This window comes from Monomorium pharaonis, chromosome 11, assembly GCF_013373865.1.
Source record: "Monomorium pharaonis isolate MP-MQ-018 chromosome 11, ASM1337386v2, whole genome shotgun sequence".
NCBI classification, from domain to species: domain Eukaryota; kingdom Metazoa; phylum Arthropoda; class Insecta; order Hymenoptera; family Formicidae; genus Monomorium; species Monomorium pharaonis.
Genome location: NC_050477.1, coordinates 14,378,664 through 14,395,035, shown reverse-complemented (window position 1 = coordinate 14,395,035; position 16,372 = coordinate 14,378,664). Strand labels below are relative to the sequence as shown.

Genomic DNA, 16,372 nt, shown 5'->3' with positions numbered 1-16,372 from the left:
AGTAGGATATATTATGTTTACCTGTTTTCCTTCAATATCTACCTTTTTTTTTATTTTATTGCAAAATCCAGTAAATAATTCCGAGCCCAGCGATAATATCAAAAACAGATTGCAATCAAAAAAGAAAAAGAGAGAAACAAAGGGGACACGTTACGTAAAGATGAAAGAGACAATAGAGAGAAAAGAAGATGATGGAAATGGAAGTAGTTAATAGCTATATTATGTTAACGAACAATTACACTGTTTTACAGGAAATTGATTGATATATTACTGGGAAAAGATTGCCATGTTCATTCATGTTCATAATGTTCGAGTCAATCAAGTGGTAATTTCCAGTAATAGACTATTACATACGCTGTATTAAATTACTGGAGACATTCCTGGAAATTTTAAGCGACTCTCTATGGCATATTTGCTCGCGCGTTACTCCAAGTGATTTAATTCTTCAAAATTAAACTTTATTTTACGAAAATTTTAAAGAATTATGACTTAAAAAGTATTTGTCAGTTTCTTATCGAGCTTGGTGTTGGATACCGCTGTTCAATTAATCGTGTTGTTTGTTAAAAAATTGTAAGGTGTGTTTCTTTTCTTTTCAGGCGATCAAACCAGGCACAATCAGCCTGCAGAGTCCGATCAGAAAGACCCTGTCCACCGAGCAAGTACAGAACGCCTTCCGGTGCTTGCAATAATGTAAGACATCCTGCATGGGGTGCCAGAGGCTCCCCGTTCCTCAAATTACTACCGTCGGAGTATTCAGATGGTAAGAAACTGCATAATTTATATTTAATATTCTCAGCACGCTGTTTTGCATTAAATAAAAAATTAAATTAGCCATTCGGCAGGCACTACAAATAAATAGAACACGTTAATATTAGTCTACAAATAAAAGAGATATTTAAATAATGCTTTACAATAGTTGTTTTTAGTTTGCGCGTTTGTAAAGAAGTTAAAAATAGAGTAATATTTAATCCTGATGTATACATATATTAAAATATTAACGTTTAGTTACAGTTTGAATTTATTAAATTTAACAAACTGTGCGGCTAAAAATATTCTGTATTTATTTGCTCTGAATTAATTAACATTAATTAATTTCATAGGTTTCAATCAATCAATTTTAATAATTTGAAAAAGCAACTACTTATCAGTTTGAATTTATTAAATTTAACAAACTGTGCGGCTAAAAAAGTTTTGTATTTATTTGCTCTGTATTAATTAACATTAATTAATTTCATAGGTTTCAATCAGTCAATTTTAATAATTTGAAAAAGCATAATATTGTTTTGTAAATTCTTAGTTGGCGCTGACTTATTTAAGATTCAATAAGTATTCATTAGTTTTTAAGATTGCTTGCACAGTTCCTTTACAGTAAAAAGATGTAAAAAAATCTAAAATTCGAAAATTGCTGCTTTTTTATCGTTTTTTATGTACTACTATTTATATTATTCGATGCCATAAATTCAGAAGAGAATGATTCATTCAGTTCTTCGAAGATTACGTTTCTGAAGATTAATCGTGATATATCTGTCTTGTATCGATCATTTCTAGGCGAATAGAGATTAAGTTTAAGATTAAAAATGTTTACAGAAAGAAACCAATTTGCTAAAGTATTAAAAAATTTAATTATAAATACAGATCTAAAAATAATTTTTGGACTATTAAAATAATTATGTAGTACGCTCAAATTGATTAAACTGATCACTAAAATATTAAAACTTTCCTGTAGCATTGTCTCATTATGCTTGAACGTAATATCATAATTAGTTTGATAATTTAACAATTTTTTTTAAACGACGAGTATAGATAAGACTCAGTTCTTTGTCCCTTTGTCAGAAGCGATGTGATTTTTTTATATATTGTATATTAACTTAAGTATTTTATGTAAAAAGCAAAATGCTCCTTATTTGTGCTCTATATAAAAAAAAAAATGAAATGTCAGTGAAAACCGCGCTATTTTGAAGAAAAACAACGTTCGATCAAAGTTTAATTATATAATATAAAATGCTGCATTTTTTTCATATAATATTATTTTTTATTATCAGACAAATAGTCTATTTTCAGAATGTATACAAAATCGTTAACAACTATACATATAGTAATTTTTTCTCTTTAATTTTGGGGCGAAAAATTTGGCCTTATCAATACGCATCCCTCTTGTATATATAGTAAAATTTTAAATACTTTAGCAAAATTATTCTTTACGTTTACAATTTTATCATTATATCGTAAAATATCAAGATTCAAAATTTTGAATTATACAAATGATCTGCTAATTGAGGACCTCGGCCCGTAGTATCGTACATCGTAGTCGTTACAATTACGAGCTTTAACGTCGAGAGTGAAAAGGGGGTATTAAGTTTAATAACAAAACATTCGAGCAGACTCTCCCTTCATTCAGATGACAAATTAACGTTCATAAAACGAGGACCTTCATCGTTATACCATTATCGTAATACCTCATGTCTAACTGATGCGGTATCAAGAATGGAAAGTGAAAATTGGAACGCGCGTGCTAGCTAGACGAGCAAAAGCCTAGATCCACTTCGACGTCGTCGGCACGTTTGGTATGGCCGAGATGCACGCAGCCTTCTGGGGGCCTTAGAGAAGGTGGATTAGCATGCGGAAAGTGCTCGCGTACGCGTGCTCGTGGGTCGCGTTGAAATAGAGAGTTTCATGAGTGAGGGTCTTCTCTCCTGCGCGCCTATAACAATTGCAACATCGAGTACGCGCGCGCGCGCGCAACGCGAACACTACATAAAATAATAGAAGATCTTACCTGTGCGATCCGTGAGCGCGCGATCGTTTGTATCGACCGTTACGTGCTCGCACCGCGTAACACCATTACTTCTCTCTTGCATTCTCTACCGTTTTTCCCGGAAAGAAAAAGCCTCTTCCTACCTCCGGTCACGTGCTTCTTCAGCCGCGGCCTGAGCGTCGGCTTATGTTCTTTATGACACCCGTACTGATCCTCTCGATCGCTTCCATCCTTTTTCCGGGACATTTGTTTTATGATGAATCATGATGAACACGCGCATAATCGCGATGGCGCTTTCTTATATCGAATTATATCTTTGGTAGACACGTTACAAATTTCGGAATGAGCACCTCCCAGATAGCACAGAGAGTTCAAAAAGAATTTCATAATTGATGACATAAAATTGAGTTCTTTTTGAACTCTCTGTGCTGTCTGGGCTATTAATTTTTGCCTCGTTTATTTCGTAGAATTAACCTTCAGGAAGATAGTGGGCAGTGGATCGCTAAAAAAATATCGAGATCTTGTGAATATTATCTGCATGAGAGACATCTTAAAAAATAATCTTAAAGTATTTGTCACTTTGTCTTTGAAATTTCTAAAAGATATCTTCAAAACATCTGTAGATATTTAAATAATATTTCAAAATGTTATATTAGATATCTTTTAGATCGCTAGCTTTCAAACTTTTCAAAGAATGCAAGACCTCTCAAGAGACATCACAAGATATTTTTTTTTAATCTAAAAAAATATCTTTTTTGTTTATGTGATTAGTAAAAACTCACTCTAAAAAAACTTAGGAAACCTCAAGATTTTCCTTTAAAGAAGATCAATTATTCAGGAATAACACGTGACTCGTGTTATTCCTGAATAATTATTTTTGTAGGATATATGTAATATCACAAAAACATATTTTCTGTTGTGTAAGTGGAAGAGATGCGTAGAAGTTATATAAGGTCAGATTTAATAAAACTGTTAATTATACTACATGAAAGTACATGAATATCGGAAGAGAATATCATGAAATTAATTCTTGCTCATAAGACTTCCCTCATTTCTTCATTAGGTTTATATCACATATACATTTGAAAACGTAGCAAAAATATAGTCAGTATAATATTTTGATATATATTTTATATACATATGATTGTGATTCCTTAAATATTTTTTATTATAGTTGGTCTCTCATAAAATTGTAAATCGAATCTCCATTACGAATTATAAATTGTCTACACAGAAAAAAAATTTAATATAGCCAATAACATATGTGATTGCGGGCTGCCAACATAAAATACACAATACAATAATATTTGTTATTAATGCAAGTACAATGTTAATACTGCAATAGCATATATTATTGTATTGAGTATATCTGTAATTGGCAGCCCGCAATAACATACTTTATTGAATATATTACTTTTTTTTTCAGTGTAAAACGGGTCAAACTTTCGGTGCTTTCGTGCTAACTAACGATTAATAAGCGAGAATTAAATTCGCACTACGAAATTATTTTGAGTCCGGACTTTCGGTTGTCCGGCTGCACAACTGTAGAAAGAGAGGGAAAGGCAGGCAGCTGGCGCCCATCTCCGGGAAAAGAATTCAAACGAAAATATGAAAGTGAGAAGACCGAAGAAAGTGACTGTGGTCTTCTGGACAGTGGTTGCCAGACGGCGCCTTTCGACGTCGTTGACCCCAAAATACTCGATGATCGTTGGATGCCTTTCTATAAATTTTCATTGCACCATAAAAAATAATCATCCGCGATAAGCTTTGTTATACATTATAAAATAATTTTATTTGGAAAATTTCAGACTCTATTATATAATAAAAAAAGTTAGTTGGCTATATATATTGGGTCAAATTGATTTATGTGAAAATCAATTCCATTTAATTTAAATAAAAAATCTTCAGTTACATAATATACAAGTACTACGCTGCAATTTCATAAAAAATAAATGTACAATTAATCATGTGCGTTCAATATACATAACAAGTTTCTATATTAAAATAAATATATGATTTACATAAATATTTTGCTAATAAAAAGCATAAAAAACAGCATTAATTAAAAGAAAATTTTTCCAAGCTTATTCCAATAAATATACATATATCATAATTGTGAACAAAATAACAATATGTTAAAATAGTTTACTATTTGCGGATTTTATTTTTTCGTCGTTATAGAGTAATCTCTTGATGAAAGCGATGGGTGCAGAAAAGTAAAAAGCAAAAACAACTCATTTTCATCATGCATAAACGCACTGTCGTCATCATTGATGAGTCGTGCACGTCACGAATGAAAGGGCCACGTTCATTGTGTAGGAAGAAACCGTGGCGCTGTGTAACACTTACTGCGTGATCATTAAAGAGCGACGCCTGTGCGTAACCATGACACAGAATTTTGACACACATTGCACTTTTCGAGACCCAACGAAGAGCCGCCTCCTTCGCCGGTAGCATCGGTGTGAGTCATCATGTGCATCCGTATTTGAAATACCATCAAATTTATTCGCATTATTTTATCAATATACATATACATTAACATTTCTATATTTTCATTGTAATTAACGCAGTATTGCTGGCGTTAATACTCTGATTATTATATTTTATTTTATTTAGTTTATCTTATTTTATTATTATTTTCTTTATTTTATTTTATTTTATCAATCTGCACACACACACACACACACACACAATTTGTCTAATACTCACATATTCGAGCATAGGATATATTAATTTGTTACCTTATATTCGTATCTTGATATATTATCCCATATTGTCTCACTTTGCAATCATCAATGTGTAACGTTGTACTTTTGATTTCCATTATGCATATGCTACATTTTGAAAAACTGTATCTTTCTATTTCACTTTTTTTTTAGAATGGTCGACTTTACGCCTACCATATTTATGATCACGATAATGATCAAAACATGACTCGTATAAAACGTTATTGAAAATAATATAAATTAACAAAATAACAATTTGTTACTTCTGTCACTCTTTCAAAAGTAAAACATTAATGTTAAAAAATTTTATGTTTAATATATGTTTTATGTAGAATTAGTTCTTTTCCGATTGCATAATAATAATAATAATAATAATAATATAATAGATTTATTTTCTTTTTGTTGTATTTTTGAAAAATTTTATTAAAGGAACTGTTTGAATTCTTCAATCATCAAATCCGTTGTTATACTTTAACGTTTTCCTCCTTTAGAATTAACAGTTGTGAAGGTAATTAGACGTGAATGTATTTGATCTCATTAATGCTACTCATCCTTTCTATTAGAGAGTTATAATTGCCTCAATAGCACAATATTTCAACATTCCATTTTTATCATTTTTACCCACCGCATAAAAACAAAATGAAATGAATGCAAATGATCGAGAGTTGCTTGCCCGGAAAAAGCAATAACGTTCTATGTCTCTTATGAACGTACTTTATAAACCCAATTAAGACTTGCATTAAACATACGGTAAACGCGTCATAATATTCTTTTATTTCCCATTCTTTCTCATTACTTTCTTTATTAACATATTTTTTAATCAAATATTTTCTCTAATAAATAATTTAAACTAATTTCTATATATTAGAAAAAGATGTAAAAAATTAAACGAGTATTAATTGAAAAATAATAAATTTAAATGTCAACAAAAATTTTAATGCCAAAAACGTTTCGACCCATTTCTTTAGTTTAAAATTGAGGAAAATTATACAAGACAAAAAGACTACAATAATTACAATAAAATTACGCAAGAATAAAAGTAATAAATAAAAGTATAAAATAAAAATATAAAACAATATATAGAATATAATTCTATTTAAAAATAAAGATCAAAATATGGAGAGAGAAAGAAAGAAGAGAAAATAATAGGGAAGATATGATATTAAAAGCGAAAAAGCGTTTGCAAATTCTAAGCTCATATTTTTACATGTCTACATTAGGCATCTCAAGACCACGTCAATCGGTGGGTACTCACAGTCTACCTGCGCCAAGCGACGTCGTCTCCCAAATTCTTCTATCCTCCCCGGAGGCAGGAAGACACGAGGGTTTGACTAGCCTGTCTAGCATCTGGTCGGAGCTGGTGCTGCAGGATATCGCCGCTACAGTGCGTTCCGCGGGTTCTGAGGATAAATGCTGCTCCGGTGTGCAACAGCATCCGGAATGTTACGAAATGCGCGACGAAAGATTCGGTTGCAGGGGCTACCTGCGATCGGTGCCGAGTTTAACGGTGCACGGCTGCCAGTTCGAAACGAGAGAGCAAATGAACGGCGTCTCGGCGTATTTGGACGGGTCCGGTATCTACGGCGCCACCGATGACAAGATGCATCTGCTTAGGACCTACGACGACGGCAGGGTCAATCTGAGCGCCTGCGAGCTGTGCAACCGGACCGATTGGAATGCGCTCGGTCTGTTGCATCGGGTTTTCCTGCGCGAGCATAATCGCGTGGCGGAGAAATTGGCAGAGGCGAACGTGCACTGGGACGACTCGAAGCTCTTCCTGGAGGCACGCCGTATCGTCATCGCGCAGCTTCAGCATATCACCCTTAACGAGTACGTGCCAGCGATACTGCGGGAAGCCGCACAGATCGACCATGAGCTCAGACCGCTTGCGAATGGTTTCTACGCTGGTTACTCTTCGTCCAACAAAGCTGGTACATATCAATCAGTGGCACTGGCAGCTCTGCATGCTCTCGTTTGGACGCGTGCCAATAAAATAGACCTGGAGAGTCACGTTCTCACTTCCGCCAACGGTATTGGTCTCGCGGCCGCGCCTGATGCGGTCGCCTGGTCCATACACGTTGCACGAGATCACGGAGTGCCTGGATACATCAAGTATCTGGCTGATTGTTTGGGAGAGAACGTTAAGGTAAATCTGATACTGCATTAGATATAAATTTTACAATTATTATAATTTTTTATAAAAAGAGAGCAAGTAGCAGCGCGATGTTTTTATTTACAGAGTACACCATTTTTATAATAGGCATAGAATGGTTTTGCTGAAGTGTCTAAAAATTTAGCTATAGATACAAATCTGAATTTTGTTGAGCCATCAAAATAATTCCCTAATAGCACGAAACATTGACGCATTATTGTGAAGTAATGTAAATGCAATATCCTCAATATTAGTTCAATACTGATTTAACATTGGGTCAATGTTGACTAACAATATTCATTCAATATTGGACGTTAATTGGATTCTAAATTTGGAACCAATATTTTATGACCAATATTGACGTTACATTGGGGAAACATTGGCTAATGCACTCATAATCAATATTTAGCCAATATTAGCCAATGTACTGCTAATGTATTATGTTACTAGAATTATGTAGGATACTTAAATTGATTGCTAGAATATTAAAATTTTTTGCAGCTTTGCTCATCATACTTGAGCGTCCTACATAATTATATTTTCAGTTTAATATTATTTTATACGAGCAATTATAAAATCAAGTCTTTATTGGATTAAGAAGGGTTTAATAAGCATATTTTCGTCGCTTGTTTCTCAATTATTGCAATAATCATTTCAATTTACTTCGATGCAGATTGAAAATTTCACGGATCTGGGAAGAGTAATGCGACCCGAGAATGCGCAGCTGTTGAGTACGATTTATACGAATGTGGAAGATGTGGATCTTCTCGTGGGTGGTATCCTAGAGACTCCGGTCACAGGCGTCGCTGTGGGTCCAACGTTCGAGTGTCTTCTTAAGAGGCAGTTTGTGACAATACGAAATTCCGATCGCTTTTGGTACGAGAACGACATTCCTCCATCAGGTTTGACACCGGCGCAGCTGGTTGAAATCAGAAAAGTGTCCCTCGCCAGTGTTCTATGTACAAACACCAATATCCGCAGAATCCAGCCGAGAGTATTCATCCGGCAAGACCAGTATCTGAACACTAGAATCAATTGCGAGCAATATGAAATCTTGAACGTCGCGGCATGGACCGAGGATCCGCTGCCGCTTCCTGTGATGCAGTATAATTCAGTAAACATGAGCACGGGCGGGCCTACGCCGCTTCTGCCGGAGATCAATCCCGAGGTTCTCGCCGCCGCGGTAAAGAGAGCAGAGGAAGAGATAATCGAGCGAAAGCAATTGGAATATAATGCCTGGCTAGAGCAAAGAGTTGCCGACCCGAAATCGGCCGCCGGCACTGCGGCCAGTTTCTCGAAAGCCAACAAGGACGCTTTGCTGCTCGCCAATTCGTCCATTATGTACGAATTGGCTACAAATGAGATTCTAAACGGCGTACACGGTCTACGACGTAGGAGACGACAGGTCTTCGACAACACAGAAAACGTCCTGGGCTTTCCGAACGGGAACGAGTTCTCCGACCTGCTGCAGAACGTCGATATCACCGGCTTCCTGAATCACAAGCCGACGAATCACGAGGAGGTCGAGTGTCCCGTAGACAATTCCCGATGCGATCCAACTACGCCATACCGAACTCTGTCGGGTCATTGCAATAATTTACGCAATCCCTAGCCTTGGCAAGTCACTGACAACTTTCGCTCGTCTGTTGCCGCCTGCTTACGAGGACGGCGTTTCCAAACCAAGAAGCAATTCCGTTACTGGCGCCTCGTTACCGAACCCCCGAGTAATCTCCACCGTGATCCATCCCGATATATCGAATTTACACAATCGTTATACCCTGATGGTGATGCAGTTTGCACAGTTCCTGGATCATGACTTGACGATGACACCCATACATAAAGGTTTCGCGGAATCGATTCCTAGCTGTCGATCGTGCGACTCGCCGCGCACCGTTCATCCCGAGTGCAATCCGTTCCCCGTGCCGCCGGGCGATCACTTTTATCCCACAGTGAATGTCACGTCGGGTGCACGAATGTGCTTCCCGTCGATGAGGTCGTTACCGGGTCAGCAGCATCTGGGTCCGCGCGAACAGATAAATCAGAATACCGGTTTCCTGGACGCGTCGGTAGTCTACGGCGAGAACTCGTGCATCTGCAACATACTGCGCGGCTTCAACGGTCGCATGAACATCACGTCGAATCCACGTCGCGGTAGAGATCTGTTGCCACAATCGAGAACCCATCCGGAGTGCAAGGCACGATCGGGATACTGCTTCATCGGTGGTGACGGCCGCGCTTCGGAGCAACCGGCGCTGGCAGTTATGCACACCATGTGGATACGCGAGCACAATCGCGTGATGGAAGGTTTGCGACAGGTAAATCTCTCCGTTTTCGTTTTTATTTGAATGTGAAATATATCGAAAAAGCTTTTTATAATCATATGTTCTGCAATGTACTAATTAAATCCGCCGGCAAACTGCTAATAGCTGGCTAATTGAACAAAAATACTTTTCCTTGGTTAATGTAAAAATTTTTTTCAATAGGTGAATCCCCATTGGGACGGCGAGAAGTTATTCCAAGAGACACGACGCATCATTAGCGGAATGCTGCAACACATTACGTACAATGAGTTTCTGCCAAGAATCCTTGGCTGGAACGCCGTCAGCCTGTACGGTCTCAAGTTGTTGCCCCAGGGCTACTACAAGGAATATTCGCCCACTTGTAATCCAAGTGTGCTTAACGAGTTCGCTACCGCGGCCTTCCGAATCGGCCATTCCTTGCTGCGACCTCACTTGCCGCGCATGGATCGCAGCTATCAGAATATTGATCCGCCCATCTTGCTGCGTGACGGATTCTTCAATCCGGACATGCTCTATCAAGAGAACATGATTGACGAGATGATACGTGGTCTAGTGACTACACCGATGGAGACGTTGGATCAGTTCATTACTGGTGAGGTGACCAATCACCTGTTCGAGCAACGCGGTATTCCGCACTCCGGCGTTGATCTGATAGCTCTAAACATTCATCGGGGCCGCGATCACGGATTGCCATCGTACAATCATTACAGAGCGCTTTGTAACTTGAAGAAAGCTACCACCTTCGAGGATTTATCCAGAGAAATGGCACCGGAAGTGATAGCTCGTATGAAACGCATATACGCTTCCGTGGACGATATCGATCTCTTCCCGGGTGGCATGAGCGAACGACCGCTTCAGGGTGGCTTAGTCGGACCCACATTCGCCTGTATTATCGCCATCCAGTTCAGACAGTTGAGGAAGTGCGATCGTTTCTGGTATGAGACCGACGATCCGAATATTCGCTTTACTGAGCCTCAGATGGCAGAGCTTCGCAAGACAACCCTGGCCAAGGTGATGTGCGAGAATATGGACCATCATACGGACATGCAGAGAGCGGCGTTTGATTTGCCAAGTAATTTCTTGAATCCGCGTGTACCGTGCAGCTCCATGCCTCATATGGATTTCTCTTCCTGGCGAGAGACTAGACATGGCTGCCAGATCGGCGGAAGAAATGTCGCAGTCGGCGAGTCTGGCTTTCCTACGCCTTGCACTAGTTGCGTTTGCACCAATGAAGGCGTAAGTACATTTTTTAAATGAAAGAAACGCATAAAGATCCGAATCTCCCTGTTCTTAATTCGAACTAAACTTCAATTTCTTAGCCATATTTCTTTAGTCTCTTCCACTATACATGCATTATATATATATAATCTAATGAAATGTAGAGCTTAAAAACTTTTTTTTTTCAGACACAATGTGCCTCATTGAGAGTCACGGACTGCAATCAACTTCTACGAGAGGCTTCTCGAGAGGCGATTCTGCAGGATGATGTATGCACTGCCCAATGCGGTTTCGTGCTGGCAGCCTCTGAGAGTAACGCGAGGCTACAGTTCACCACGCCTAGCGGCTCGGGTTTCTCCGGTTTCCCATCACATACAAATAATCTGAGAGGCTCACCGACGCCAACCTCGTTCAATGGCTTCAAGCTGCCAGACCTTTCGCAATTTATTGGCTGAATAGAAAAGGATGGAAAGACTTAAAATTCATCACTCTTTGTTAACTGATTATTGTATTGTACACAGAAAACACACTGCCTTTACTTCGAGAGACTGTACCCGACAAACGCGATCCCAAAATTTCCTAACCAATCAGTCATGCTCAAAACTCAATGCTATAAAGGAAAAAAAAATGCAGCGGACAGACAAGGCGAAACAGTGAAGGTGTTTTGAACATACGCGTGATATAAGAGATACTTAACGGAAGATAAAAGCAAGAGTACCTGTCGGTGTGTAAATATAGATGATAAGGCGGAAGTATTTAGTTCATTGAAGAATATGAATAAGATCGCATCGTCGAAAAATAATAAGAGAAAAGAGCAAGAAGACACGCGAATGGGATAGAACTTCTTGGATCGGGGAGTAATTGGTTTGAGGCACATTGAATTACTTTAAAATTTATTTCGAATATCATTCGAAATAGAAAATTTTGAAAGCCTAGAATATTATGAAATTTTCTCTTAAATTTCGAATATATATATAATATATATTATTATATTTATTAATATTTTATATTTTTATAATGTTATATTCCTCGATTTTGTATACATAAATATGAATCATATTCATAAATTTTTTGTTTTTGTTATTCAAGCTTTTTAAAGAGATTTTCTAAACATTTAAGGGTTAAAAGTTTCACAAGTTTCTAATCTTTCAAGTTTTTAATTTTCTAGTTTCGAATAATATTCGTGAAACAATTTAAATCTTATTTAAATCTTTATATAATTGAATTATTTAATATTTTTTTAAAAGAAGAGAATAAGAGCATCTATTATTACCAGGAGTAGTATATATTAAATAAACGCGCATGCAAGCAAGACTTGCTGAAATAGATTGTCGCGTTGTACATATGTGGTGACATTGCCTTACCACGGAAATTGAAATCGAGAATGACTATAAAGCACGTCAAAATGGACATGCGACATCATGTGTGCTGTGTGGTACGTGTCAGCGTCATATCGATATTGTCGCTTCATACGTTTGAATGATGGACGGTATCGGCTCGGAAGAAATGCAAATACAACGTTCGTTACGAACATGTCTTTCTTTCTCTCGTTACACCTCTACCTAATTTTGTATTATAATAACGTGACATGTATAATGTTAATAAATGTTAATATTTCTTTTTCATTGCTGTTTTTCCGCAATGTAAATAGCAATCCTATATCCCCCTCCACGAGTTCTGGAATTGGTCCTCCCACTTTTGATTAAAGGCCACGGTGGAAGCAGGCGATCTCTTAAAAGAACGAGTTATTTACAAGGATTTCCGGCGGCCTAAATAATTCGACGCGTTTTATTTGCAGGATGGATATTCATTCACTCGCTTCGAATTTGATCCAAGATGTGTCTGCTTTTAGACTTTCGGAAAAAATTTCTTCTTGTCTTTCACTAGAAATTTCTCTCTCTCTCTCTCTCTCTCTCTCTCTCTCTCTCTCTCTCTCTCTCTCTCTCTCTCTCTCTCTCTCTCTCTCTTTCTCTCTATGAGTTTAATTAGCAGGAACTTCTTGTTTATTATTAATCACGACGGCATTCTCTGGTATTGTAGGCGTCTGTTCTATGCAACGCCATAGTCCGTACGTTTTGCCGATTACAGTTTGCCATAATCTCAAAGTACCATCTTCAGATCCGCTAGCGTACAATTCTCCGTCAGGTGAAAAGCGTACGCAGTGTACAGGCCCAAAATGTCCCTTGAATGATTCTGCAATTTTTATACATAGTTTGAGTTACTTTGAAATAAAATTGCTGAATTTAAAAAGATAAGAAATTTTACCTAGTTCCGCTCCTGTACTATAATCAAACTTGTACATTTTGAAGTCCTCTCCCCCGCAAACAAAAATAGTACAATCCGGATGTATACTAGCACTGTTAACTTGAGTTGGAGCCATAAATTCTTTTATTTTGGTTAATCTAAAAAAATTACAAAATAAGAAAATTATTTCTGCATAAAAAGAGTAACCTTAATTTTTATTATTGGGTAAACAAATTTTATTTTATAGTATCTATTATCTAATGCACTTTCTCTTATTTTTTTTATAATATATAATTTCTAATATCTCCTAATATATAACGCAATATTTTTGTAAATAGCGATTGTGGCGCAGATTTATGTGCCTGCTCTTTGTATCAAAAACTCAGATTCAAATTTGATCAATAATAGAATTTTATTCGATCGCTACGTCTCAGAAATCAATAGCAAACCACCAAGAGCATCTTGCTAGGAGAACTCTTCTGATAAAATAAAGCCATTAAAGAATAAGCGTTTAAATTGTAGATCTGTGTAAATTATAAAAAATGTACTACACAGAAATACACTAAAGGATTACTACTCTCTAATAACAGGTTAAAGACAACGGTTTTTCGAGGGATTTTCATTTAAAAAGGAAGAAAATGTTATATATACTCTTTGCTATCCCAAAAAGTAACAATGTTAGAGTGAGTAGTGGTAATGATGTTTCCATCTTTCGACACCTCCATCGAACTTGGAATTGCAGGAAAGTCCAGTCTCTTAACTTCTTGCCCACTATTTCTGTCCCATACCCTGAGCGTCTTATCATCTGCACAAGTAATTAAGGCAGAGTTATTGTCGAAAAACGTGACATGCCTAATACCACTCGTATGACCCGAAAAGATCTGAAAAAGAAAGAGAAATCGAAATGTTTTATATTAACTTAGATATTTACTATTGATCATATTTGTATCATATTATCACCAGCTTATATGTTTTACCTGTGGAGCTGCTTCTGGCTTATTAAGGTCATAAATGCGTACAATTTTTTCATTAGATCCGGTACACAAATGATTGGAGTCTGTACTAAAGTTGACAGATTTAACTATATGATTATGTTGAAAAGAATGAATTTCTTCTCCTTTGATTGCATCCCAGACTTTGGCATTAAAATCTGCCGCGCCAGTTGCAGCCCGAGTGGCCTGTGGATTTAATGCTACACCCCACACTGCTCCTTTGTGTCCTTCAAATGTACCAATCCAGTCACCAGTGTCACCTTGCCGTAACATAGGTTTGCCATCTGAATAGAAACATTATTCCCAAATATTTTCTTCATATAATTTTATTTATAAAAATATATAATATAAAACATATACATATAAAAATTTACTTTAGTGGATTTATTATCAAATAACTTCAAAATAACAATTGCATTAAGAAATGAGAAATAAACTCCTTCAAAGTTTTAGCTTTCATAAATATCTCACAGAGTAAACAAACTTTTAAAGAATAAAATATTTTATATCTAATATTATATTGTAATATACATATTATGTTATATTACATTCTATTATAAAGCTATAGTTTCTTTAAATATTTTATGAAATAGACATATCTTAAGATTTATATAAAATAACATTTTTTATATGAGATATTATATTATACAAACATAATACAAAATTTTGTTTTAAAACTATAATAATAAGTATAATGTCTGATATAAAGCATATATTTTATGCATCAAAAACATCTGTTTCTCTAAAATATTTACAGAAGCTAAAGATTTTTTTAAAGAATAAAAGTTGCGCACTATATTTTACAATTTAAATGTATCAAATATTCCTTGCAAAAGAACACACATCGCGCGTACAACATCCAACATTAACTTTTCAGTTAACCTCAGTTAACCTCAAACCAAGATGTATCAGCAATATTATAATGGTTCATCAAATTCATCGATTACGTTCGCGGGAGCGCTCGTTAATCGGCGCTACAGTTAATCCCGTTTGGTCCGCTGAAATGTCGTCGGTGCCGCGGGCACAAGCAGGAAGAGATCGCGCCGCGCGCCCGTCAAGAGCACGCGTGCCTAACCTCGAAAAGTCGTTTTGGAGCCTTGGGAGCGGCAGGCGCGGCAAGAATCGGGCCAAGGCGATCGAGAATGACGAGAATCATACGTGCGAATTGTACAGCGTTACACACGATCACGAGAGGAAGGAGAAGAGGAAGGGAAAGGAAAAGGGGGGAAAAAAAATCGGAGCAACGTGACGACAAGTGTCGCGATCGGTCGCGGCCGCGTCGTAAGCCTCCGATTTCGCGGGACGGAGATTTTTCTCACCTTTGCACGCCGAGATAAGGTAGTACCCGGACTCGGTAACGTCAGAGAAGGCGAGATGGACCACGGGTCTCGTGTGACCGCTGCACGTCAACGGTGTCTGCCTCAGGGTAGCCATCGCGTTGTTCGTCACGCCGTCGCCGTCGCCGTCGCCGTCGTCGCCGCCGCCACCGCCGTCGCCTCCGCCTCCCGTTTTTTCCTCTGTCTTCCTCGCGACGAGCGAACGCTACGGTAACGCTGCCGCGCGACTTCTAGTGACTCCACGTGCGCTCGACTGATCGCTCGCGGACAACGCACCGTCACGTCGAGCGTACGAAACACGACTGACGTCCGTCGGCGGCGTCGGCGCGCGGACGTAGATACCAACTACCAGTCGCGTACCGCGCGGCGGGCAATTAAGTTCCGGGGCCAGGGAAGAGAGTCGCACGCGCGCGCACGACCTCGTCGTCGCCGCCGCGCGTCCTCGTCTTCCTTTTTCTCGTTTTCCATCTGCGTCCTCTCCCCAGTGACTTCGCTCTTTCTGTCTTGCCGAACGAAACGTTGCCGCGGATCGTTATTTTACGCGAGCAGCGCGAACTGCCCTAACTTTGCGAATTTATGCACTCGGTGGGAATCAGAGTCAACTTAAATTGAGATTTCTAGAAGACATTTGTGTCGTGCGAATTAATA

At 37.8% G+C, this 16,372-nt stretch overlaps 2 protein-coding genes across 2 annotated transcripts in view; one reads left to right on the top strand and one right to left on the bottom strand.

Annotated features, from left to right (window-relative positions):
• The window catches only part of LOC105828648, a 33,672-nt gene extending 21,014 nt beyond the window's left edge, over nucleotides 1-12,658 (top strand). The window contains 6 exon segments of the mRNA XM_036293662.1: nucleotides 597-760; nucleotides 6,702-7,627; nucleotides 8,307-9,239; nucleotides 9,241-9,948; nucleotides 10,117-11,169; nucleotides 11,340-12,658. Of these exon segments, the coding sequence (XP_036149555.1) occupies nucleotides 597-760; nucleotides 6,702-7,627; nucleotides 8,307-9,239; nucleotides 9,241-9,948; nucleotides 10,117-11,169; nucleotides 11,340-11,606 (4,051 nt within the window). The 3' untranslated portion in view covers nucleotides 11,607-12,658.
• Nucleotides 12,404-16,372, bottom strand: LOC105828647 (serine-threonine kinase receptor-associated protein). The gene is made up of 5 exons (XM_012667105.3): nucleotides 15,707-16,372; nucleotides 14,373-14,671; nucleotides 14,047-14,276; nucleotides 13,417-13,553; nucleotides 12,404-13,344 (listed from the first exon to the last, which is right to left on the bottom strand). Exons 1-5 carry the CDS (start codon nucleotides 15,819-15,821, stop codon nucleotides 13,133-13,135), a joined length of 993 nt encoding a protein of 330 aa, XP_012522559.1. The 5' UTR covers nucleotides 15,822-16,372; the 3' UTR covers nucleotides 12,404-13,132.

Coding starts and splice junctions, on each gene's coding strand:
- LOC105828647 (XM_012667105.3), bottom strand. CDS start 15,821: ATGGCTACCCTGAGGCAGACACCGTTGACGTGCAGCGGTCACACGAGA. Junction 14,277..14,372: donor AGCCAGAAGCAGCTCCACAG/GTAAAACATATA, acceptor TTTCTTTTTCAG/ATCTTTTCGGGTCATACGAG. Junction 13,554..14,046: donor ACTTTTTGGGATAGCAAAGA/GTATATATAACA, acceptor TAATTTTTTTAG/ATTAACCAAAATAAAAGAAT.